This window comes from Dermochelys coriacea, chromosome 2 (assembly GCF_009764565.3).
Source record: "Dermochelys coriacea isolate rDerCor1 chromosome 2, rDerCor1.pri.v4, whole genome shotgun sequence".
Taxonomy (NCBI): domain Eukaryota; kingdom Metazoa; phylum Chordata; order Testudines; family Dermochelyidae; genus Dermochelys; species Dermochelys coriacea.
In genome coordinates, this window is record NC_050069.1 from 124525176 (window position 1) to 124549487 (window position 24312).

General features: G+C 40.1%; 1 protein-coding gene across 9 annotated transcripts in view; it reads left to right on the forward strand.

Annotated features, from left to right (window-relative positions):
* Window positions 1-24312, forward strand: part of PIGN (phosphatidylinositol glycan anchor biosynthesis class N) — a 141722-nt gene that overhangs the window by 61143 nt on the left and 56267 nt on the right. For all 9 annotated transcript variants that reach the window (XR_006279062.1, XM_038391007.2, XM_043508429.1 and 6 more), the window contains 3 exons: window positions 2037-2096; window positions 4233-4325; window positions 5968-6023. Coding sequence is in view for 8 of the 9 variants with exons in the window: in XM_038391007.2 (XP_038246935.1) it covers window positions 2037-2096; window positions 4233-4325; window positions 5968-6023 (209 nt within the window). In the remaining variant the exon portion in view is untranslated. The remainder of the gene's footprint in view (window positions 1-2036; window positions 2097-4232; window positions 4326-5967; window positions 6024-24312) is intronic.

Sequence of the window (24312 nt, forward strand, 5' to 3'; positions counted from 1 at the left end):
CTTCAAAAACTGCACATTTCAGTGCCTGTGCTGCGTGTAATTTTCAAATGCTGCTATCTTGGTCAAATCAAAACCACTTTTCACTGGAGTACTGAAAGGCATTTCTCAGCGAGGTCTGTTTTCATGCTGAATTTTATTACTCTGTCCCTAGCCGTTTTGGCAATATAGCGAATAAATTATATAGCAAAAAATTCGTTGTAATGGAAAAAAAAACCACAGTGAAGATTTATTTTCATTTTATTTATTTATTTGTTTAACTTTTCGGGACTTCAACTAAAATAAATCACCTTCAGGAAAGGGGCCAAGGATGGGAAATTCAACCTGAAGGTGAAAGTTTTGGAAAGTTATGAGCAACCAAAAAAAAGAGGGTTTAGAGTAGTAACTACTGAAAGCAGGGCCACTGCAATCACTTTTGAAAAGGAATACAAGTCTTTAGGTCTGTAAGCATTGTGAAATCTTCTTTCCACATAAGTATAGAAAGGAGTCTTCAGTTTCAATGTGTACTTGATAATTGACTTGGAAACATAAAGTTAGTTTTGTCTATGGCAAATAGTATGTTATCGTTTGCTATGTATTCATTTTAAGCAGAACTCCTTACTAGAAATTTCAGTGAGGAGTTCTGCTTACAAATCAATGGTACAATATGACTTTGAGTGTTTTGTCTTCTACAAGTAGTGACTCGGATTCTATTTTGGTGTTTAGATAAATCTGAAGTAACTCCATTTATTTCAGTGGAGTTACTCCAGATTTATACCATGTAGCTAAGGAAATTGATTTCTAGTCTTTTTATGTTAAGGAAAATAGAAATGATAAAAATACTAAGAACAGGGGTGAAAATAAGTCGAGTGACTTACCAATACGCTGGGGCCAGCTCTGGCCCCTGGAAGGGACAGGGCCTAGGGCAGAAGGGGCAGGCTGAGGGGGTCAGAGCCAGCCCACCCTGTAAGGTAAATTGTCCCCCCTCTTTCTCCTCCTCCTCCTCCCCCCTCCCCCACCGGGGTAGCAGCAGCAGTCCGGGCCTCCAGGGGCTATTTAAAGGGCCCGGGGCTCCCCTGCTTCTACTTCCCTGGTTCTTTAATTAGCCGCTGGAGCCCTGGGGAAGCGATGGGGCTCCAGTGGCTATTTAAAGGACCGGGGCTGCAGAGGCAGCTGGAGCCCGCCCTTTAAATAGCCCCTGGAGCCCCCCCAACCCCAGGACTCTGGGGGCTATTTAAAGGGCCTGCGGCTCCCCTGCTTCTACCGCCCCAGTCCTTTAAATAGCCCCTGGAGTAGTGGCAGTGGGGCTCCGGCGGCTATTTAAAGGGCCGGGGCGGTAGGTGCAGGGGAGCCCCGGGCCCTTTAAATAGCCGCTGGAGCCCTGCCTCTGCTACCCCAGGGCTCCAGCAGCGGGGCTCTGGAGGCAATTTAAAGGGCTTGGGGCTCCCGCCACTGCTTACTTTCACCTCTGACTAAGATCCAGATGATGGAATAAGAGGGAACTCAACATGACTAAAGGTATCGGAACCTAGTCTAAATAGTAAAAGTTGATCAATGGCTGACATTCTAATAACAAGGGATTAAGAATTGCTTTTTATACATATTATACTTTGTGTGCCACTTTAAAAAAAAAAGTATGAAGAAAATAATTCTTACCTTGATGAAAATAATGAAAAAAAAAAAAGATAAAATTCTCTGATAAAACACAGTGAAGGAGAAATTGAATTTAGAATTAAAAAAACGGTAGGGTTTTTAATGCACTTTTAAAAGTGATTCTATTTTTTAAATGTGAAATTTTAATAAATCTGTTGAATTATCAAATGAGTTTAATTTGATAAAACATTAAAACTCGATCTGAAAACTCAAATTCCATTCAGAATCAAGAACATTATTTTAAACATTGAAAAATATTACTTTGTTGGAGTGCTTTAATGCTGTGATAACAGATATGATACTATTCACATTTCAAAATACAGGTATATTCTTAAAATTAATCTTAATTTATGAATACTTTAAACATTTTAAAGCATGCTCAACTGAGAACATTTTTGTTTGCACAGGCTGATATAGCACCGCTGATGGCTTCTCTTATTGGTGTTCCTTTTCCCCTTAATTCTGTGGTAAGAAATACAAAAACATGAGTTTTACTTTAAAAAAGGCTGCATGTTCTGGGAGGGAAAGATGGGGGAAAAAAAGATAATTTTGCAAAGTTTTGCCATAGTTAATGGGAACTAGTCAAGGATGTAAAATTAAGCATAAGAATAAGTACTGGCACCATTAAGGCCTAAGCAGATACAATCTGCCTTTTAAATATTATTTTGTAATGTGTAACATATTATTTTAAATGATGAAAGTAGTTGATCTATTGTAACCTGTAATTCTGAAAGTATTAAATAGCCACCTTTTTACTTAAACCATGCAAATACTCTGTTAATTTTCTGTAAAGATACAATAGGGAATGAGTTATCGTTCTTTTTCTTTATTTTTAATTGTAAGAGCTGAAACTAAAAAAAAAAAAAAGTTCCTGAAGTTTAATGTTATTTTTAATCTAATTAGTTAGTTTACTGAAATATTTTGAGATGATATTTTATTTCATTAGGTTAGTTGATGATTTGATTTTTATTTGGGATAGATCTCCTTTTTTAACCTTTCAGTTTATCTATTTGTATTCCTTATTGTTGTCGGTCAATGGCTGTCTCATATAACAGAACAAACTTTCTTTATGTAGCCCTAATTAACAACTAAAGCTTTAATTTACTTTTATATTGCTTACCTCACATATGTTTATACAGTACATAACAAAAGTTAAGAGGGAAAAAAGCAAACACGTATATTTAAAAAAAAACGTAAAAAACTTTTCTGGAGACTTTGGACAGATTCTGTCTTCTGGTCCATTTCCATATGTGGTCAGCTGAAACTTTCCCTAGTGCTGGGAGAGTTTTTTGTTGGTATAAAGCTAGCTTAATCAGTTCCTCTGCCACTCTTCCTCTCAACCTAAGTAGAGGGTGTCACTGGAACACCTCTGAAGACCATTGCCAGCTGATGTTGTAGGTTAGAAAGCACATTCATATAGGATTCTTTAACTTATGCTGTGGTTGGGGCTGGAGAATCACAAGGCTAAGAATTAGGACTTTCTACAAGGGGAAATTGACCGCATAGGTATACTGGAATAATTATTCTGCAGTAGCTATGTTCTCCTTCCTCCCCCAGGTGAATGACTTTATTCTACAAAAATAAACTATGCTGGTGAATTTCCCTGTGTAGACAAGCCTTTAGGGAGCAATAACAGTTTCCTTCCAGCCTAGCTCCATTCTCTTGCAATAAGGTGATCTTGGTACAGGAAAGAATCTGAACTTTTAGAGGGAAACATACATTTTGAAAACATAGTGTAGATTGTACATGGATTGATTAAGAAAGGAGAAGAACAAAGAGAAATTTCTGGGCCCAGAAATTGTAATTCAAAAAATACGTACTTCGTATTAGTGTAATAAAAGGTTCTGCTCACTAGTTAAAAGTTGGACTTTTGTCTTTTTGGAGAGATTTCATATGAAGATGCAAAAATACACAATATATTTACTGTAAAATATACACATTGAACATAGGGCTTAAAAAGGAGGGGGGGGGATCTTTTTTGTATGTCACTTTCCCAAATTGAAAAATAGAGATAATGATATCTATGCATCTTTGTAAAGTGCTTAGAGATCTTTGAATGACAATCTCTGTGCAAGTGATATCTTATTTTACAAATGGAGAAATTGAAGCACAGAGGTTAAGTGACTTACTTGATGTTCCACTTCAAATATGTGGCCAACCAGTAATAGCCCCTAGGGGCTCAATCCTAAAATCAAGGAATTTGGTGAAAGCTTTCTTTGACTTGATTGGAAGCAGGATTGTCCCCGAGATCTTCTGCATCTCAGTTCTCTGCCAAAAGATCATCCTTTGTCTTTAGTTACTTTTAAGCTTCACTTCTTCAGCCTTTATTGATTTGTTAATTTGTTGCATATAAATTACATAATATAAAATATATGTTCTTCTGTTCAGAATTTTTTTTCTGTGAGGTTTGAGAAAGATAGATCTTGTACTATACTTCTTATATTGATTAGGTCTGATACAGAGGAATAATTATAAGAAGAGTATTTGTTGTAGTTTATAACAATAGATATTTAAGTAATTGTAACTCGTTTTACTTTGTTTTGTCTAGTTTTGGATTATTTGACCAAATATGAATCGTGTTAATTAATGTTTAATGTTTGCAGGGAATTCTGCCTTTGGACTATCTGAATAATAGTGCTCATTTCAAAGCTGAGAGCATGTTTACAAATGCTGTTCAGATTCTTGAGCAGTTTAAGGTAAGTAAATTAACATTCAAGAAAAAATGTGAAATGAAAAATATTTCATGCCACTCTATTTAAAAGGTACTACAGTATAGTATACACATCTAAGATAACATTTTGATGATGGCATATTGGAAGTCAGAGTAAAGGGAAATCACATGTACATACTATATGATATGAAATAGATAAAAAACAGATCTATGTGAGATTGGAAATTTCTTCTTTAAATTTAAGAAAAACTTTAACTTTTTTGAATAATTTATTCTTTTTATTGTCCTGAGCATAAATGAAGTTCAGTAATGATTATTGTGCATTATACTGGTGTAGAGAATTTAATTTCTAAGAGTCCAGCTGGACCTTGGGTGTGTGTCTGCAGCTCAAATTGAAGTTAATGAAAGCAATGCTTGCTTATGTGAGGGCAGAAATTGACCCTAAATTTAATTGTGATATCTGAAAAGATAAGGAGGTTGCTATAGATCATGAGTGGGGAATCTATTTTCTATGCAACTGGAGTTGGAACATTCCAAGCTCAAAGTTCAGGGCCAATAAACAACTTAATCAGAAGGTAACAAGTACCCGTCTGCTCATGAAGCATAATGACCAGTAACTGTTTCAACCAGTCTTTTTCTTTCTTTCCACAACACCATTATTTCTGTAGTATTTATGGTGTTCGTCACCTTTTTTGCTGGTACATTCACCTCTTTAGTTAGTAGGGTGTTCTTCTCTTACCCCCCCCCCAAGTTGTTCCTGGTTCTTGGCTTTGAGTAACTCTTTTCATGTCTTTTTCTAGTGATAAATTTCCTATTTGCTAGCTTATTTTTGAAGTCTTTTAGGAGCATAGATTGTGGGTGTTTGAAGGAAAAATAAGATAACTCAAAAATAATGGGAAGTAGCTCAGCAGCTTAAAGAGATGCCAAGTGGGTTCATTGTCCGTAAGTTTCCTGTGATGGACAGACCTAACCACTACTTGTATTTCCTGGGGAAGATTTTGTCTTGAATGGACATGAGATATGTAGGAGATTGTTGCTTGAAGCTGTCAGATCCTGGGAGCAGTATACTAGAAATTCCCTTGCATCTTGTATGCATCCATTAGGTCCCAAGGTCAAACTGGTGCAGGAAGCCTGAAAGATATTTTCAAGGTCCTCCAGGCTGAATGACTACAATTGCATCCAAGCCTTCCATTTTTATGCACATCCAGTTTGAGAAGTCCAATAGCATCATTTCACATCTTTACAGCTGTGCATTAGTTCTTGTCTGTTGGAGTCAACACCGGTGCTTTGGTATAATGAAATCATTGATTTGATTCCTTGATTGTGTTCAGCTTTGACTCTGTGCTCAAAGGGGAGCCACTCAGTAAACACTGATTATTTTTTCTCACCTTGTACATTGTGGAAGTCCTACTGTGAGAATTTCTGGTAGGTGGCTCACATTTGCTTTTCGATTGAATCTTTAGGGGGGTACTCTTTCAGCACTGTGCAAGGAGTGGAAAGGAACTCTTAACTATTTACAAGAGTAGAAAACCCCAAACCCCATCCATTGTGGTAAAAATGTGACCGTTGTTGCTTTTTTACAGCATTAAGAACCTTTCATATATCAACCTAAACATTAATTTCTAGTTATGGCTTTTATGTTCATTGCTTTCATAATTTGTTTGCAGATTAAGATGACTCAGAAGAAGGATACTACATTATCATTTCTATTTGTACCTTTTCAGTAAGTGCATTTTAAATTTTTTATATTTTATCTGAATAAAAATTATTTTATTTTTCACTTTGATAAGTATTTCAATGATAAGTATTTGTGGAATAACAGACAAGCACTAACGCACAGAGATGCAGTCTCTCTTTCAAATGTACTGCTAGAATGGTATCCCAAATCTTGCCCTCAGATATGAATGAGAGCTGTGCATGCTTATGAGAGTGGAGTTTTTCCTTAGAATTTATATTTTGGAAGAATTTAAACACATAACTTTTAATCATACTTAAAATAACATCAGCTTTTAAAATATATTTTCAATCCAAGCACATACATTAAGATAACTTTTTCTGTCTGTGGTATGGTTGAGTATTAAATAATAGATTAGAGACATTCTTAGGATTGCAGGAGTGTACAAAATGTGTGTTTTTTCCAGGTTTCCTCCCTTTTTTGAACAAAACATATCTATACATCGATTGTAGTGTATCTTCAAATACAGTTGCTTGAACATTTCAATTACAAAAGTGAATTTCAGTTACTAATAATAGTATTGGATGAAATTTGGTGTGAATCTCAGGGAACAGTCCTCTCCTCTTCCCCCCTCCTCTCCCCAAAAGTTGAATCAGAAGAGATTGAGCCATTTTTAAGCATGGAATGAGTAGGGAAAAATGAAGATTTCCTGTTAAGAATAAATATTTGTGGCTTTTTTTAAAACAGCTGTTCAGCCTCACTGAAAGGTATTGGGAAATTTTAAATTTAAAAGGCACACCTGTCTCATGAAAATTGGATTTGGATTGGCAGAGTTTTAAAAGTTTTTAAAACAGACAAAATTCATGCACAAAATATATCATTCTGAAATTATTAAAACTAAGAAAGTCTCATTCTTAAATTATTAACGCTTTTAACAATCTCCCAACATTCCATTGACAATGCACAGATATGCAGACATAAATTGAGTGGAAATTTCAATTGATTAGAAGATATCTGATAATTCCACTGAAGTGGAGTGGAATTTTAGCTTTTATAGGTAAAAGATAGTGAGATATGATTTGCTCCTTTTCTTATGACAGTTGGGTGTATGTGTGTCACAACTGAACTAAGAAGGAATTTGCCCATTGTGTGGATGTATTAGACTTCGGGCCATACATAGAAAGGGGACCTGCAGTACACAACACTTACGCCCCGCTTTCTCAAAACCTGCAGAATTTACACTCTGTAGGACCTCCATTTCTAGAGTGATGTAGGGTCTTCTGAAGTGGCTTTTGGTGTTACTTAGTGTGAGCTCTGTTCTAACATACACACCCACTCACCTGGTAATCCTTCCTCTCACATATAGTAACTCTTCACTTAACGTTGTTCCAGTTAACATTGTTTGGTTGCTGATCAATTATGGAACATGCTCCTTTCAAGTTGCGCAATGCTCCCTTATAACATTGTTTGGTAGCCGCCTGCTTTGTCCACTGCTTGCAGGAAGAGCAGCCCGTTGCAGCTAGCTGGTGGGGGCTTGGAACCAGGGTGGGCCAGCAGCCCCCCTATCAGCTCCCCTAAGTTCCCTGTGCGGCAGCTGCCCAGGAGGCTATCAATTGCCGGGCAGTTCAGCTGTCCCTCCCCCCACTGCCGTGTGCTGCTCCTGCTTTGAACATAAGAATGGCCATACTGGGTCAGACCAAAGGTCCATTTAGCCCAGTATCCTGTCTACCGACTGTGGCCAATCCCAGGTGCCGCAGAGGGAGTGAATCTAACAGATAATGATCAAGTGATCTCTCTCCTGCCATCCATCTCCACCCTCTGACAAACAGAGGCTAGGGACACCATTCCTTGCCCATCCTAGCTAATAGCAATTAATGGACTTAACCTCCATGAATTTATCCAGTTCTCTTTTAAACCCTGTTGGAGTTGCTCCTGGGAGCCTCCTGCTTGCTGTGCAGGAGGTTGGGAGGAAGGGGGGTACTGATGTCAGGGTATCCCCCTCCCCCTGCTTCTGTACCTCATCTCCACAGAGCAGGGGGTGACATGACAGGGCGGCTCAGGATGGCGAGAGCTTGCTGATATCAGCTCCTGTCTCAACTGGCTGATCTACTTAAAAAGGCAGTGTATTTAGAGTGGAGTCAGCATACTTAAAGGGGCAATGCATGTCTGTCTCTCTCTCAAACACACACACACACACGAGTCTGTATGTCCCTTTCTCACACACACATGCACCGCCCTGCCCCCCCGGCACTTTGGAAAGTGGAGGGAGTGGTGCGCTTCAGTGGGATAGCGTGGGTTCATCATCACGTTCGGTTTCTGCAGGGAATGTTTGCAACCACTGCCATGCGTCTACTGAGTCTCCTCCCTCCATTTGTGCTTCCTTGTAGAGAGTGTGAGGTTACATTAACAACAATGTGTTAACCCTTGAGGGCTCAGCCAAGTGCTAGTTCATCATTTAGCAGCAAGGCATTCCCTGGGAAATATCCCACCCTCTGACTCCACCACCTCAACCAAACTTCACAATCGTCATTGCTGTATACAGTATTAACTTCTTTGTTTAAAACTTATACTGTGTCTGTCTATCTGTCTGTCTATCTAAAAACATTTCCCTGGAACCTAACCCCCCCATTTACATTAATTTTTATGGGGAAATTGGATTCGCTTAGCATCGTTTCACTTAAAGTAGTATTTTTCAGGAACTACTACAACGGTAAGTGAGGAGTTACTGTAGGTTGTTTGTGCTTCTGACAGTAATCTGCATTGGGGCTAGTCTGACTATACACTCAGTTCAAGCTACTTTCTTCCCTAAAGGATTTCAGTCTTGAATTAGGTCCATGAGTTTGTCTTCAGTAATAATTAGTTCTGTATTCAGTTGTTGGAGTTCTCCAAAAATGTTTTATCATTTGGAGCAGCTGCCTTTCCTTCAAGAAATGAGACTGACTTAACTGGAGTCTGTAAAATCCTAAGAGCTTTAAATTTTTGTGTTGTAGATTAAATTTGCTAAATAAGATTCCTGTCTTTGTGGATAGAGATTATTTGCTGTGATATTTTATACCACAGCTTCCTCAAAGGGAAAGATTCAGGATCTTTAAGCTCTCAGACCCCAGTCAAAGCAGTCTCAAAAGCATATTAAAAATCTTTAATCTAAACTCTGAATGACATTAGAAATGACAATTTTGTTATCAAAGTATTTGTGAATCAATGTGGAACAAAAATGCCATATGGGAAGTAGGGGCATTCAGGTTTTTATTTCGGTCTGAATCTGCCATGAGGATATTTCCTTTGTTTCCTGTTTTTTTTTCCAGAAGGACCTGTCCAGTTCTGTATTATGATACTTTTATCTTACGTTATTGCTGAATGTACTGTTAGGAAGATATAAATGCTATTGATTTCATGATAGATAAGTGTTTTGTATCTGTTTTGGTTTTTGAGTTTCGATCAATGTAAGTGGAAATCCCAGAGATATTTGTAATTTAACAAATATGGGTGGGGGGAGGATGTTCTTCTTCTTCTTTTTCCTTTAAGCTGCTTTTCCTTGTGGTGGCAACATGGAGAGTGGGGAGGACCCAGACCTCCCTTTCCTCTGCAACAGATTCCAGGTCCTTCTGGGGGATTCCCCAGCATTCCCAGGCCAGCCAGGAGATATAACCCCTCCAAAGTGTCTGGGTCGGCCTCCTGGGGGACATCCTTAGCCCGAACCACCTCAACTGGTTTCTCTCGATCCAGAGGAGTAGTGGCTCTGCTCCAAGTCCCCTGCATAGCTGAGCCCCTCACCCTGTCACGGAGAGTAAGCCCAGAAACCAATGAGGTTTCTCTGCAGGGTGGCTGGGGAAAATGATAACTTAAAACTTAATATGAGCCTGTAGTAATTTTGTTGTACAGTCTATTGCCCAAGTAACATTAAACAGAACAAACAATTGATTTCTTGAGATTCTCTTTAATAGTATCTGGTTCAGTTGATTCAGTGATAATTCTAATCATAGATGACTTTCTAGGGCTCTTGTGTGTATTAAAATAAACAAAATGCCATAAATGTGCATATTAGCATGCAAATAGCCTGCATGGTGAAAGGTTTTGGACTAGCACATGAGAGTTTGTGGTATGAATCTTTTTAATCTTTCATCTTTACTATATTAAAGATAAATATTCTTGTCTTGCTGAAGTACTGAAGATGAGTGCACTCATCAACAGTCTGATGGTCTTTCCAACTTAATTCTGGGGGAGGAGAATGAAAAGCCTGACCAGAATCACTACCCAACTCTCATAACATTCCTAAATTTCCAAGAGTCGTCCACCTGGAAACTTACTGTTAGGCAGGTTACTTGACACCAGGGCTTGATTCTGCAGGGTGCTCATCACTTGGCTCTGATCTGGCAAAGCACATGCTAAACACTAACCAGATGAGTAGCCTCATTGACTTCCTGGCTTAAAGTTAAACATGTGCTTAAGTGCTTGGATTAGAGACCCTCTACTCAGCTTCTTTCAGGAACGAGGCCCCAAAAGGCAGCATGACTATTGTCTTGCCGTGTATATATTATCAATAGTTGATGACACAGTACTTCTTGTTTCATAAGAAGTTTCTTAAATAGGATAAGATTTCACAAAAAGAGAGTATATTTTACTGCTACATTAATATTCTACACTAGGAGAAAAAAAATCCTTGGAGCTGAAAAAAAATCACTTAACATTTTATGTTTATTTATATTTCCTCCTATTTTTGGAAATAGTGGAAAATAAATTGCACAAACACAAACTACCTTTTACAGGCAAAGCTGCCCAGAGGGGAGGGCAAAAGGGGCAGTTTGTTCCAGGCCCTCCATTTGAGAGGGCCCTCAATCAATGGAATTTGAGTGAGTGTCATTGTGACCTGGCACACAGGGTTGCAGCACCTCTCAGGTTTGGCAACCATGGTCACAATGCTCAGAGAGGGGATCTGGGCCCAGCTCTGCAGGACAGAAACCTCCACTGTCACGTCGACAGAGTGGCTCACAACTGTGAATGCCTACCTCAAGGGAGACTGTCAGAAGACATGACATATACCCCAAGCTGGTGGTATGTTTTATAATTAGATTTTACCAAGTCAGCAACAAGTGTTCACTCCTGGATCAATATACCAGTCTCACCATGGAGTCACACACAGTCCCCTTAGACTCTCCAGCCTACCTTGCCACCCAGATGAACTGAACTTTGTGATAATGGTCACTTAACCAAAAATCATACCACATCAGGTTTCTCCCAGTCCCAAGAGCAGTTATTTAGAGGATAAAGCAGGTAAAACATATGTACAGATGAATAACAGTTTGCAATTCCAAATGATGGCAGTGATGTAGTAAACTGCCAGTTTCCCAGAAGTCTTTTCAGGGTACCCAGATAGTTTCTGGGGATTTCTGCTTTTTGTTGGTACATTTCCTGTAAGAGTCCAGACAGTCCAGAGATGAAGAATCTTTCCTTGAATCCATATTTATAGCTTCTTCTGACAGAAAAGAAACTGACCGTGGTCTCTACCAAGATGAGCTTTTCCTTTAATTATGGTGAGTGAGGAAGGCTCTTTGAGTTTTTGACCTCTGGTCATCACACACAGTAGCTACTTCTTTTGGAATTAGCATTTTTCTGTTAAAGTCCTTCATTAGCATTCCACAAGGCTTCTCTGATGGGTTATGTAGTTAAAGGGATATACAAATGTAAATGTTCGCTGCTGCATTATAAAAGGTCACAGACAAGTGAAAACAATGCAAGTAACTTCCCAGTAGTTTTATGAAGTCTTTGTGACTTTTATGAAGTCAAATACACTCTTCTACCTTCAACAGTCACTTTGATCAATACTAATACACAAATGAATTGACCTGAATACACTTTAGCATGACCTGGTCTACCAGTGTCACAGCCAATATGGGGTGAGTGCAGGGCAGGCAACCACTGCCCCCTCTTTGGGCCTTAGTTTTAGGGTGAATAAGGTGGGGTGCCTTGGTTTCAGATTTTGCCCCAAGCCCCCAAAAACCTTTGTGCAGCCTAGTCTACAGGCAGGGGTGAAAGTAAGTCTAGAGACTTACCGGTCTGGGGCTGGCTCTGGCCTCCGGAAGGGGTGGAGCCTCGGGTGGAAGGGGCAGGGCTGGGGGGGGTCAGAGCCAGCCCCGGCCCATCCTGTACTGGCAAATGCCTTTTTCCCCCTCCCCAGGGTAACAGTGGCAGCCGGGGGCTCTTGCAGCGGTTTCAATGGCTCTGGGCGGTAGCAGCAGCCGGAGCCCTGGGCTCTTTAAATCATTCCCGGAGCCCTGCCGCTGCTTCCCCAGGGCTCTGGCAGCAGGGCTTCGGGGACGAGGCTCCAGCCGCTGTTATCTCCCCGGGCCCTTTAAATTGCCGCTTCAGCCCTGCCTGCCGGGGCTCTGGCAGCAATTTAAAGGGGCGGGGGCTCCAGCCACTGCTGGGAGCTGCAGGCCCTTTAAATTGCGCCTAGGGAAGCCGATCCATCCCGGTACGGTGCACCGGCTCTTGCCAGTACGCCATACTGGGGTGTACCAGCTTACTTTCACCTCTGTCTATAGGACTAGAGTTAGCAATAGCAAAGCTGGGACAGTTTGACCTCTATTCTGTCCCATAGACAAGTGTGTCCCAATGCATTTGGTGTAAGAAATTATTGGTATATTGTAATTGGAAACGGTACAGCTGCATCCCAATGACTCAAAATTCATTGAAAATATACAGTATTTGGAGATGTAAGTAGGGAGTTAATGTAGGATTTACACATAGATTGTGCTAATCTATGATTGCTCTTGTCTGCTGTTGCAGATAAGCAGGGTTCTGTGTTTGCATTCCCTCCAGGCACAACTGTCCTTCTCATTAAGGTAAGAATAATTCCCTTCCCCCACTATTCAGTGATGGATGGTGAATTTGTACAAAGGTGTTAATTGTACTTTTTTTTCTGATGTTAGAAATCAAAAAATTGCAATACAGAAAAAGAGCACACATCAAGTAAATATTCTACTTCCACCTAATTTACAGGGCTTTTGTGAGGCATTATTAACTAATGTTTGTAAACTGCTTTGAGAGCCTCTGAAAGATATTATAGAAATCCAAAATGTTAATATTATTCCATTTTTAGAATATTATTCATTTTAATGTATATTTTAAGCAAGTTAAAAGTCTGTATAGAAAGTTCTTTAGTAAGTCCTTGTAAAATTATTTAAAATCACTTTTACAGGAAGTAATTGGATGGGTGTTTATATTCGGCCCATACCACAAGGAACATAGATTTGAGATCATTTTAAAGTTGTTCCATATAACTGAATTTTCAGAAATTCTGGAACAGATCTGAATCAGAAATTTCTGCTTAAGAAATTCTGTATTTCCAGTTGAACTAGTCAAAAATTTTCTTTTGAAACTGTTGACAGAAAATTTAGTTTTTGACAAATTGAAAAGTTTAAAGGAAGCATCTGAAAATTTTGACTTCTCAACGAAAACTTTTTTTGTTTTGTTTTATTTTTATCAAACTTTTTATGGAAAAAGAAATCTTTTTTCCAACCAGCTCTACTTTCCAGATATTTTGTTACAAAGTGCCCTGGGAAATTTGTATGTCAACTCCAGATTTCATGCTTCAAAAGCTAGAGTCTTTGATATATTCCAGGGATTGGCAACCTTTGGCCTGCTGCCCGCCAGGGTAAGCCCCCTCGCGGGCCGGTTGCAGGAAGCAATGGCCAGTACATCCCTCAGCTTGCTCCGTTTCCCGCAGCACCCATTGGCTTGGAGTAGCAAACTGCGGACAGTGGGACCTGGGATCAGCCAAACCTGTGGACACGGCAGTTAAACAAACCGGTCCAGCCCGCCAGGGGGCTTACCCTGGCTGGCCGCAGGCCAAAGGTTGCCGATCCCTGATATATTCTGTGTTGCTGAATATAATAATATGAAAGTGTTGGGAGCTTTAAGACCCTTTAATCACTTAATGTTGACACGGAGTCCAAACTCAATGAAATTTACTCCTATTTACATTAACTTTTGGCAATAGAGATTACATGGAATTGAAGCAAAAGTCTTCTAATTTCCACAAGAAATCTATTGTCTAGGAAAATTGTGGCTAGCATGATGTTCAGAGGATAAAAGGGACGATTATAACTCGGCCCTTTTGCATGTGGATTCCAATTCCACTTTTTTTTGTTTGATGCAGCAGTCAAATGTTGCGGAGGATAGATGTGACCACTCTGCACTGCTATCATAACTTGAGTGGTGTCTGCATGCCCAGATTGAGGTGAGTTAGAACCCTCAAACAGTCCTAGCTATTTATAAGGAAGCATCTGCCTCCAAGTGCTACAATATTGTTCACACCTGAAAGTCTGGCAAACTTTTACGGAGGATCAAATCTGAACAAAATCATGCCTTGAGTCTAGTTATGAGACTCTGTTACAAGTGTGAAACTCAGGAAGTACTTACTTGCCAATTACAAGTCTACTGCAGATTGAACAAGACCATGACCTGCTTCCACAAGAATTAATCATGTTATTGATAGAGTCTCTCACTTGTGTGCAAAATCATTGTGTGGCTCATGCCACTGGAAAATCCCTTTGATTATTTTCTCAGACTCCTAGAAGGCCACATGAAGAAAAGATCCATTTTATTAGGTAGGCGTTTTTTTTTCCTCATCCCTCCCACCTCAGAAGAAAAATCTTCAAAAGCTGTTTGCTTAGCAAAACAGGAGACTTTACTATTATGCACATGCTTCCAAATTCTGACCTTTTGACTTTTGCACATAAGAAAGGAAGGTAGCAAGGTGCCAGATACTAAAAATAATAATAATTGGTGACAATGTATACCTTCAAATCAGCGGCACTGCGATGGGTACCCGCATGGCCCCACAGTATGCCAACATTTTTATGGCTGACTTAGAACAACGCTTCCTCAGCTCTCGTCCCCTAATGCCCCTACTCTACTTGCGCTACATTGATGACATCTTCATCATCTGGACCCATGGAAAAGAAGCTCTTGAGGAATTCCACCATGATTTCAACAATTTCCATCCCACCATCAACCTCAGCCTGGACCAGTCCTCACAAGAGATCCACTTCCTGGACACTACGGTGCTAATAAGCGATGGTCACATAAACACCACCCTATATCTGAAACCTACTGACCGCTATTCCTACCTACATGCCTCTAGCTTTCATCCAGATCATACCACTCGATCCATTGTCTACAGCCAAGCGCTACGATATAACCGCATTTGCTCCAACCCCTCAGACAGAGACAAACACCTACAAGATCTCTATCATGCATTCCTACAACTACAGTACCCACCTGCTGAAGTGAAGAAACAGATTGACAGAGCCAGAAGAGTACCCAGAAGTCACCTACTACAGGACAGGCCCAACAAAGAAAACAACAGAACGCCACTAGCCATCACCTTCAGCCCCCAACTAAAACCTCTCCAACGCATCATCAAGGATCTACAACCTATCCTGAAGGACGACCCATCACTCTCACAGATCTTGGGAGACAGACCAGTCCTTGCTTACAGACAGCCCCCCAATCTGAAGCAAATGCTCACCAGCAACCACACACCACACAACAGAACCACTAACCCAGGAACTTATCCTTGCAACAAAGCCCATTGCCAACTCTGTCCACATATCTATTCAGGGGATACCATCATAGGGCCTAATCACATCAGCCACACTATCAGAGGCTCGTTTACCTGTGCATCTACCAATGTGATATATGCCATCATGTGCCAGCAATGCCCCTCTGCCATGTACATTGGCCAAACTGGACAGTCTCTACGTAAAAGAATGAATGGACACAAATCAGACGTCAAGAATTATAACATTCAAAAACCAGTTGGAGAACACTTCAATCTCTCTGGTCACTCGATCACAGACCTAAGAGCGGCTATACTTCAACAAAAAAGCTTCAAAAACAGACTCCAACGAGAGACTGCTGAATTGGAATTAATTTGCAAACTGGATACAATTAACTTAGGCTTGAATAGAGACTGGGAATGGATGAGTCATTACACAAAGTAAAACTATTTCCCCATGGTATTTCTCCCTCCCACCCCACCCCCCACTGTTCCTCTGATATTCTTGTTAACTGCTGGAATTAGCCTACCTTGCTTGTCACCATGAAAGGTTTTCCTCCTTTCCCCCCCCTGCTGCTGGTGATGGCTTATCTTAAGTGATCACTCTCCTTACAGTGTGTATGATAAACCCATTGTTTCATGTTCTCTGTGTGTGTATATAAAAATCTCTCCTCTGTTTTTTCCACCAAATGCATCCGATGAAGTGAAGCTGTAGCTCACGAAAGCTTATGCTCTAATAAATTTGTTAGTCTCTAAGGTGCCACAAGTACTCCTTTTCTTTTTGCGAATACAGACTAACACGGCTGCTACTCTGAAACCTAAAAATAAAAGGAAGAGTAAGAGAAGACAAATAGTAAAATAAATCCCAGGATTTGCTAGCAGGTAAAAATTGATGTCCAGGGAAACCAGTCTATCTCATTACAGTGTGGTTGTAGCCATGTCAGTTCCAGGATATTAGAGACACAATGTGGGTGAGATATATAGGATTCTTCATTGGGAAATAACTCAGATATTTTGTACTATTTACAGTAAGCATATATCTTGTTGCATATGAGATATTTTCACATCTGATACAATAATCTTCAGATAACTGAATTTGTTGGCATCTTAAACCTAGTTATACCGAAGAGATCTTCTTTTTTTTATCCATAGATCAGTAATCTGGTACACCTTTAGTGTAGTGCATGCATGCAGGGTTCAATCCACAACTATAGTTCAATGAGAATTGTCTATACCTTACCATGCACCACCCTGAAAATCTAGCCCTCTGTCTTTGTTTTTCAGTATTAGTTTAAAATGTAACACTCTTAAATATATGCCAGATTTTAACCTAGAAAATGTTAGATCACATAAGGCAAGTCTTTCTGCAGAATTATGCATTATTTGCCATGGTTACAGAAAAGAAAATGGGGATTTTATAATCTGGAGTGTATCTTTGAAGTAATCTGGGAACTTCAAAGAAATGCCATATACACAGACACATTTAGTCTGTCTTTACTCTTGCTCTGACAGCTGAAGATGTAAAACTGCCTTGTCTCCCTTTTGTCTGATGTTCTTTCAAAACTGGTGTAGTAACGTATGCTTGCAAAATTGACAGTTGGTGCAAAGAAAACGGTGACTTTTTTTCTATCGTTTTAATCTGAGATTGTGTCCCCGGAAGTACCAGAGCCCCTGGTGCCGTCTCTGAAGCATTCTAGTATTAACAAAGTGGATCTTGTGGTGGTTCTTAATTCAGGAAATGCCAGTACAGATGGTACTTCCTATAATGTACTGTGACAGCTGGTCTGAAGAATTCTGGGGTGTCAGAAAGAAACAGGAGGGAGTAAGGGGCTACTGTAGTAGAGGGAAGAGTTATTAATGCAGGAACTGTTCCTCTTCTGTTTGTCTCTCATTTTACAGTGCAATAAAAATTTACAGTCCAACCCCATTTATCTGAAGGCTTTGGGATGCAAATAGTTTATCAGGGGAGTGAGCTGGTGTCCTCTTCATAGTGTTGTAGGTGGACGGGAGGGTGCTTCTCCATTGTCAGCTATCTCTGGAAAGAGAGCTAGTATTCTGTTTGTGTGGCCTCTTCTTCACCCTGTTAAAAAGTGGGGACCCAGATTTTAGCTTGCCTCTCTGTGCTCACCTGTATCCTGCTGTCTTTGCAGAAGTAGGTTGGCAGTTCTTCACTGTTTTCCAGGTTTTGAGAACATCTATGTATCTATTTGTGTAGACTCCCATATTGCCCTGGGAGACAAAAAGGCTTAACTAAATATATTGATAAAAGTTACTCTTGAAAGTGAGAGTGATTACCTCTTGGGTTGAAAAAAATGAGTGAGTGGGTTATAATGTGCATAAACCACAGCTAAAAATGTCAGTCAATATCTGTTTTATTTAATACACTGTTCATAAAGCTCACAGTTAAGCAGTGTTTTAAAAGATAACATTGAATCGAAGCCTTTAACAGGGGGATGAAACAATCCCTCTTACAAATCAGGCTTCCTGTTGTTTTCTAGTTTCAATAGCACTTGTAGCAGCTTTTAAGTTTTACAGGAAAAGCTCACTGGGAATTGCTTTTGCCTAGCGCAGAGAAATGTGACACAATTGTATTGATAATAAAATAGGGGAAAAAGTAAGGTTGAGAACGAGCTAAAGAGATAATGTATTAGATAATGTATCCCCAATATAACTTGAGTGAGCAAGGATTGGTTCATTAAGTGGTATAGCCATTGTATTTAATGAGCCAGCCAGCACATGACCTTTTGTAATACTAAATTAGATTTTTTTAAAATGCATTTTCCATCATGCAAGGATCTTTCTCCACTCCCCCATTAAGCTTCTTGCACCCTCAAGGGTCCTACATCCTGTCTAGTATCCTTCATGCTAAAAACAGCTAGATCTGTCTTCCACTGGAGTTTCTCAATTCTGTTTCTGAGTTGGCCAGAGGAGTTGCTTCACAGAGTGTTTTTCTTCCTCCTGGCCTCCAGCTGACGTTAACTCTTGTGATACTAGTTTGCATACAAAATATGCAAATATGTAGCCCAACCATCTTGTCTCTTTCTGATCAGTGTTTTGGCAGCAGGTTGTTTAACATGCCTGCACATTTTTCTGTCTCTTATCTTTAGGGTGACCAGATATCATGATTTTATAGGGACAGTCCCGATTTTGGGGGCTTTTTCTTATATGGACACCTATTACCTCCCAGCCCCATCTCAATTTTTTACACTTGCTATTTGGTCACCCTACTTACCTTAGCTATCCAAGGGACTTTCATAAGTCTCCTCAGGCATTTACTACTGAAAACATGAATATGCTGCATCAGGGACACTGATTTATGGGAAATGAAAAGCCAAATGTAATTTCTAGAATTTGAAAGTTCAGGATTATACCATTATCTGGCAGACCATTTTATGGAGTTTCATTTATGTCCTACTGTTCTCTCTCTTTAGAGAGAACAATATAGAGATGCTCTTGGGGTCTTGTTGACCGCTAAAAGTACTTTCCCCCTACTTTCACACCACTATGAAATTCTATGAAATAGAATAGCAGGAGTTTAAAACAGAAATTTTAAATTCCTATTGTTTTGTTACTCCAGGTGTTAATCTGCTTGTTACTTTGCTTCACAGTGTCTGCTATAGTCAACATTACTTGTAAAGTGTTAGTAAAATGAAGCACTGAGTTGCAGAGCTATTTGAGTATAACATTACAGCTGGACTGGTTGATTTACAGCAACAAGAACTGCACAGATTCTAGGAGTCAGTGGTCATGATCCATGATGATTAATCAGAAAGGTTAACAACATGCCATGAACACAAGCAAGGGAGGGTTCCCACATCTCATGAAGTTAGTGTTTCACACAGATTTAACAAAACAACTATGCATCCATTTAAATAGTCACAGATATCTTGAAGGCCTGTAATTGCATTTTTAAATATCAAAATATTAAATTCTGAATAAATTATTAAAATTAATGTAGAGATAATTTTGTGAAGTCCACAGTTTTCATAAATGGAATTTTTTTTTCTGATCGTTGCCTCTGTAAGCACCGTACAACAAGAACTGTATTGTACAAGAAGTTTGATTGAAAATAAGCATTGTAGTTCCTGACTTTGATTTTGAAATATTTATTTCATCAGGTTTTCCTCAGTTCACTGAATGATCTTATGACTGTGTAGCATCATTTGCCATTTTCTCCTTTTATGAAGATCATCTGCTCCTGGTGGAAACATGTCAGGGTTTTATATCATGTATTCCATCCTGCTCACACCAAACTTGTACAGCATCCGGCATACATCATTAAAATAAATGATGCAATGACAAAAATAAGCCAGTTTATAACTACACTGTTAATTCCTTCCATAGTCAGATGCCTTTATAGAGATACTCAAGCTGCAAACCGTAGCTGAAAGAGCTGTAATGGAGTTAGCAACAGGAATGCAATGGCTGGTAGTTCAAAGGGATTGAAAGCAGCACATATTACAGAGCTGGCAAAAAGTATGCAGTAGCTATAGGATGACTATCTAGATACTGCTACTTTATTATTAATTATTATTGTTATTATTGTATTAATTTGTATTACTATAGCACACAGGAGTCCTAGTCATGGTCCAGGACCCCAGTGTGCTACGTGTTGTACAAACACAACAAAAATGATGGTCCCTAACCCAAAAGAGCTAACTTTCTAAATTCCAAATATCTACAGACAGGGGAATGTACAAAGAAACAATATTGGTCAGCAAGATAGTGGTGGTCTCAGAACAGCAACCATGCTGTTGTCAAATTTTTTTATAGGTATCATGGAAAAGATGAGTTTTAAGGAGAGACTTGAAGGAGGATAATTTATTTGTTTTGTGATCGTTTACAGGGAGCTACTCCCAAACATGAGGGATAGCATGGGTGAAAGCAGGAAGGTGCTTATTTGAAAATTTAACAAGTAGGTAGGTGATGGAGGTTGGCTTTATGGACCTATCGGAGACGTGAGTCAGCCTCTCACTAGTGAATGAGAGATGATAGGTAGAGTGGAGAGAGGTAGGATAGATTATATGGCCTTCAACACTATTGTATCTTCCAAGTATTTAGGAATAGAAAAAAAGTAACCTTGCCTTCTTTCTCACCCTCTAGTGGAAATAGCTTGATTAGTTTATAGCCTGCTTGTTTGGTTTTGTTTGTGTTTGTCCATGTGAATGAATGTGTGTGTGTGCGTGTGTGTGTGTGTGTGTGTGTGTGTGTGTGTGTGTGTGTGTGTGAAGCAGCTGAGGTAAAGATATTTTAAACTGCTAGGAGTTCACTGCACAGTTAACCAAAGCTCTTACCGAGAGTTTTAGCCCAAACCCTTCTACCATGCCGACAGAAAAACCTTTTGCCCATGTTTGGCAGTGCTTTAAGCCCGAACTAGCTGACCTAACTGGAGGTATAAATTAGAGCCCAGGCTTCAGATTAACTCGAGGTGGGACCTGCCCACTTTTCACTGAGGATGCAGGGAAAATCACTCAAATGCTGATCCTCCACTGACCTTCCCACAGTTCCCACTGAAAGAAAGACAGGTTCTCCTGCACTTGACACAGTTAATTGGGAAAGAATCCTAGAGCATCTCTGCACAGAATCATGGGATATGCAGACGCGTATGGGTGAGTGCAGAGACAGTGAAGACAAAGTAACCCAAGTAGGCCTTTGCTGTGGGGACTCTCACACCTGGGCTAGCGCAAACCAGGTGCCGACCACTTTGATTAACTATGCAGTGAAGACATACCTCCAGTATCAGCAATACAAAGCAATACAAAGCTGCAAAGGAAACCATTCCTCTAACCTCTTTCCCTAGTCTATGAGCCTATCTTGTCATTCATTGTTAAATTCAGGGTCCTTTTAATATCATTGCTTTAGTACTGGATTATAGAGTTTTATATTTTAGCCTAATTGTACAATAATGTTGATTATAAATAAATGCACAAACATGCATAATAAAATAAACATACTAGCCATGGTGTATCCAGATGTACTGTGAGTGTCTTCTTTTCTGGGATTTTATTTCATAGCTTGATTGCAATGTCCTACATAAATGGAATTATGCTGTTAGAGATGGTTTCCTCTGAACAATGTTGATAGATAGGAATCACTGACAGGCCAGACAGAGTCCCCTTGAGATAACAGTAGCTTTATTTCATCACAGCAGTGTATTAATGCTGTCAAGCACCATTGTTTTATTTGAAGTATGAATGATGTGATGGAAATATTAAATTTGTCAGGTGTACTCATGGCAAGAGCAGTTAACATCTCTTTAGGGACAGTTTACACGTAATTGCACAGTTAGCCCAATTGTTTTGTTACATAATTAATTGTGTTTATACATGGATGAAACTGTTATCTGTCCTCTTTGAAGTAGAAATCTATTTCTTGGTTATTTGTGTGTTTGTATGTGTTTTGTTTTTGAACCTTTTCAGGGGAACAAAATCTCAACTCTTTCAAGACTGTATATTATTACATATGTACAATAATGTCCTGTGAGCTCTTATTTTCATGAGTTTAAGCCTCAGAGTTCTGTGCTATAGGAAGTTGTGATAGGCATTTTTGCTTTATTTTACAGGTTTCATTCTTCCCAAAAATATTGGAGAAGAGTGGAGGAAAGAATGAATCCACTGTTCTCATTCTCTTTGCATGTTCAGTTTTTGTTAATTCATGGGAAAGAATGAAAAAAACTATTTTTTTCTGTGTTAATTTAACCTTTTGGATAGATTAATTTTCAAAATATAACTGATCTACTATCCCCTCTATTCATCTTAGCTTGTGAAAGATCCAGGCTTGGTGTTGGTAGCTAGGCCCATTACACTAAGCTATATATTTTAACTTTTAATTTTTTTTTTCAAGTGCTCAATGTTTTTGCAAAACTAGTTACTTTATAAGCTATTTGAATAATATTAAAATAATTACTTCTAAAAGTGTAATAAAAGGGGAAAGCAAACAATAAAAGCATTCAGTATACACTGTCATTACAGCATATGTGTGACCCATTACATATTAAGTGTGTGGGGATAACCTGAGATTCAGATTGTGGCCAAAATAAATGTGCTTGTTTTGGATTCTGAACCCTTTAAAATGTCAGGGCTGGGAGGGGGATATGTGGCTTTGAATCCCCAGATCTGAATCCATCCCGTGGTTTTGGTTTCTAGTCAGATCCAAAACCAAATTGACCTATTATCCAGTTCACGTTCAGATATTGCTTAAACCTCAGCATTTCCCATGAACTTTGGCTCCAAATGGTAGAAATCTCATGAGATTAGATGATTCTGTGCTATTTGTTCTTTTAGACTGAAATCAGGCATATATTAAACAAGGGGTCGGCAACCTTTAAGAAGTGGTGTGCCGAGTCTTCATTTATTCACTTTAATTTAGGGTTTCACGTGCCAATAATACATTTTAACATTTTTTAGAAGGTCTCGCTCTACAAGTCTATATATTATATAACTAAACTATTGTCGTATGTAAACAAGGTTTTCAAAATGTTTAAGAAGCTTCATTTAAAATTAAATTAAAATGCTGATCTTACACCACCAGCCCACTCAGCCTGTTGGCGGTCTGGGGTTCCATTCACCTAGGCTGGCAGCGGGCTGAGCGGGGCCTGCGGCCAGGACCGATGGAACCCCAGACCAGTAGTGGGCTGAGCGGCTCAGCCTGCTGCCGCTCAGTCCGCTGCCAGTCTGGGGTTCCGTCCGTCTCGGCTGCTGGCCCCACTCAGCCCACTGCCAGTCTGGGGTCCTGGCCCTGTCTACCTTCTCCCTGGTTCTAGCCATTCTCTTCCTCTCTCTGCACTGAGATGAGAGTGGGAGTGCACTGAGACCAGGGCTGGGGGTGAAGGAGCAGGTTGGGGTGCAGGGTCTGGCCAGGAGCTAGAATGAGGGAGGGGGCTCAGGGTTGGGGCAGGAGGTTTGGGTGTGGAGCGCTTATCTGGGCAGCTCCCATTTGGTGTGAGTGGTGCAGGTGGGAATGTGGGGTGGGTGGGTGTGCATAGGAGCTCCCCTTTGGTGCTCAGGGCAGGGGGCTGGGGAGGTGTGAGGAGGGTGCAGGAGTCGGGGCCGGAGGGCTGGGTATGTGTGGAGGGTGCCGGAGTCAGGGCTGGGGTTGTGGGAGGTGGAGGGGTCAGGGCATGGGGCTGAAGTGTGTGTGAGGGAATGCAGGAGTCAGGGCCGGAGGGCTGGGGGTGTGGGCTGGAGTCAGGGGGTGCTCCCAGTCCCCTGTCCTGAGCGGCTCATGGCAGGGGGCTGGGGAGGATATGCCCTGATTCCACACACCCCCCGCCCCAAGGTCCGGAATTTAAATGGCACGCTGCTGTCTGCCAGGGTCCGGCAATTAAAAATTGGCTCGCATGCCGTCTTTGGCACGTGTGCCATAGGTTGCCGACCCCATATTAAGCTCTGTTAAAACTAATCATAGTAATTATTCATCCGTGAACCCCAATCCTGCCCAAACCTGAACCCCTTTTCTTCATTCCATGCAGTGCATTACTGTTTTTTGTCCTGAATGAGTTCTTATCTAAAGTCCTTTCCTTATGTTAGGTTTTTAGTAACTTACTGCCCCTGCAGAGATTTCTCCTTAGGATTCATTATATTTATTTCCCTTGCTTCTCACCGCCCTGATTCTTCAACTGACTGCATGTGAGTGCCACAGAGTTTGGTGTCTTATAAAAGCATTTGTGCAGAAGTGGGGTAATATTTAGGGTATGTTTTTATAGTCAGCCTATTAAAATTAACAATGCACTTCTGAGTGTTACCCTTGTTCTAAAGAATAATTGCATTCTGCACT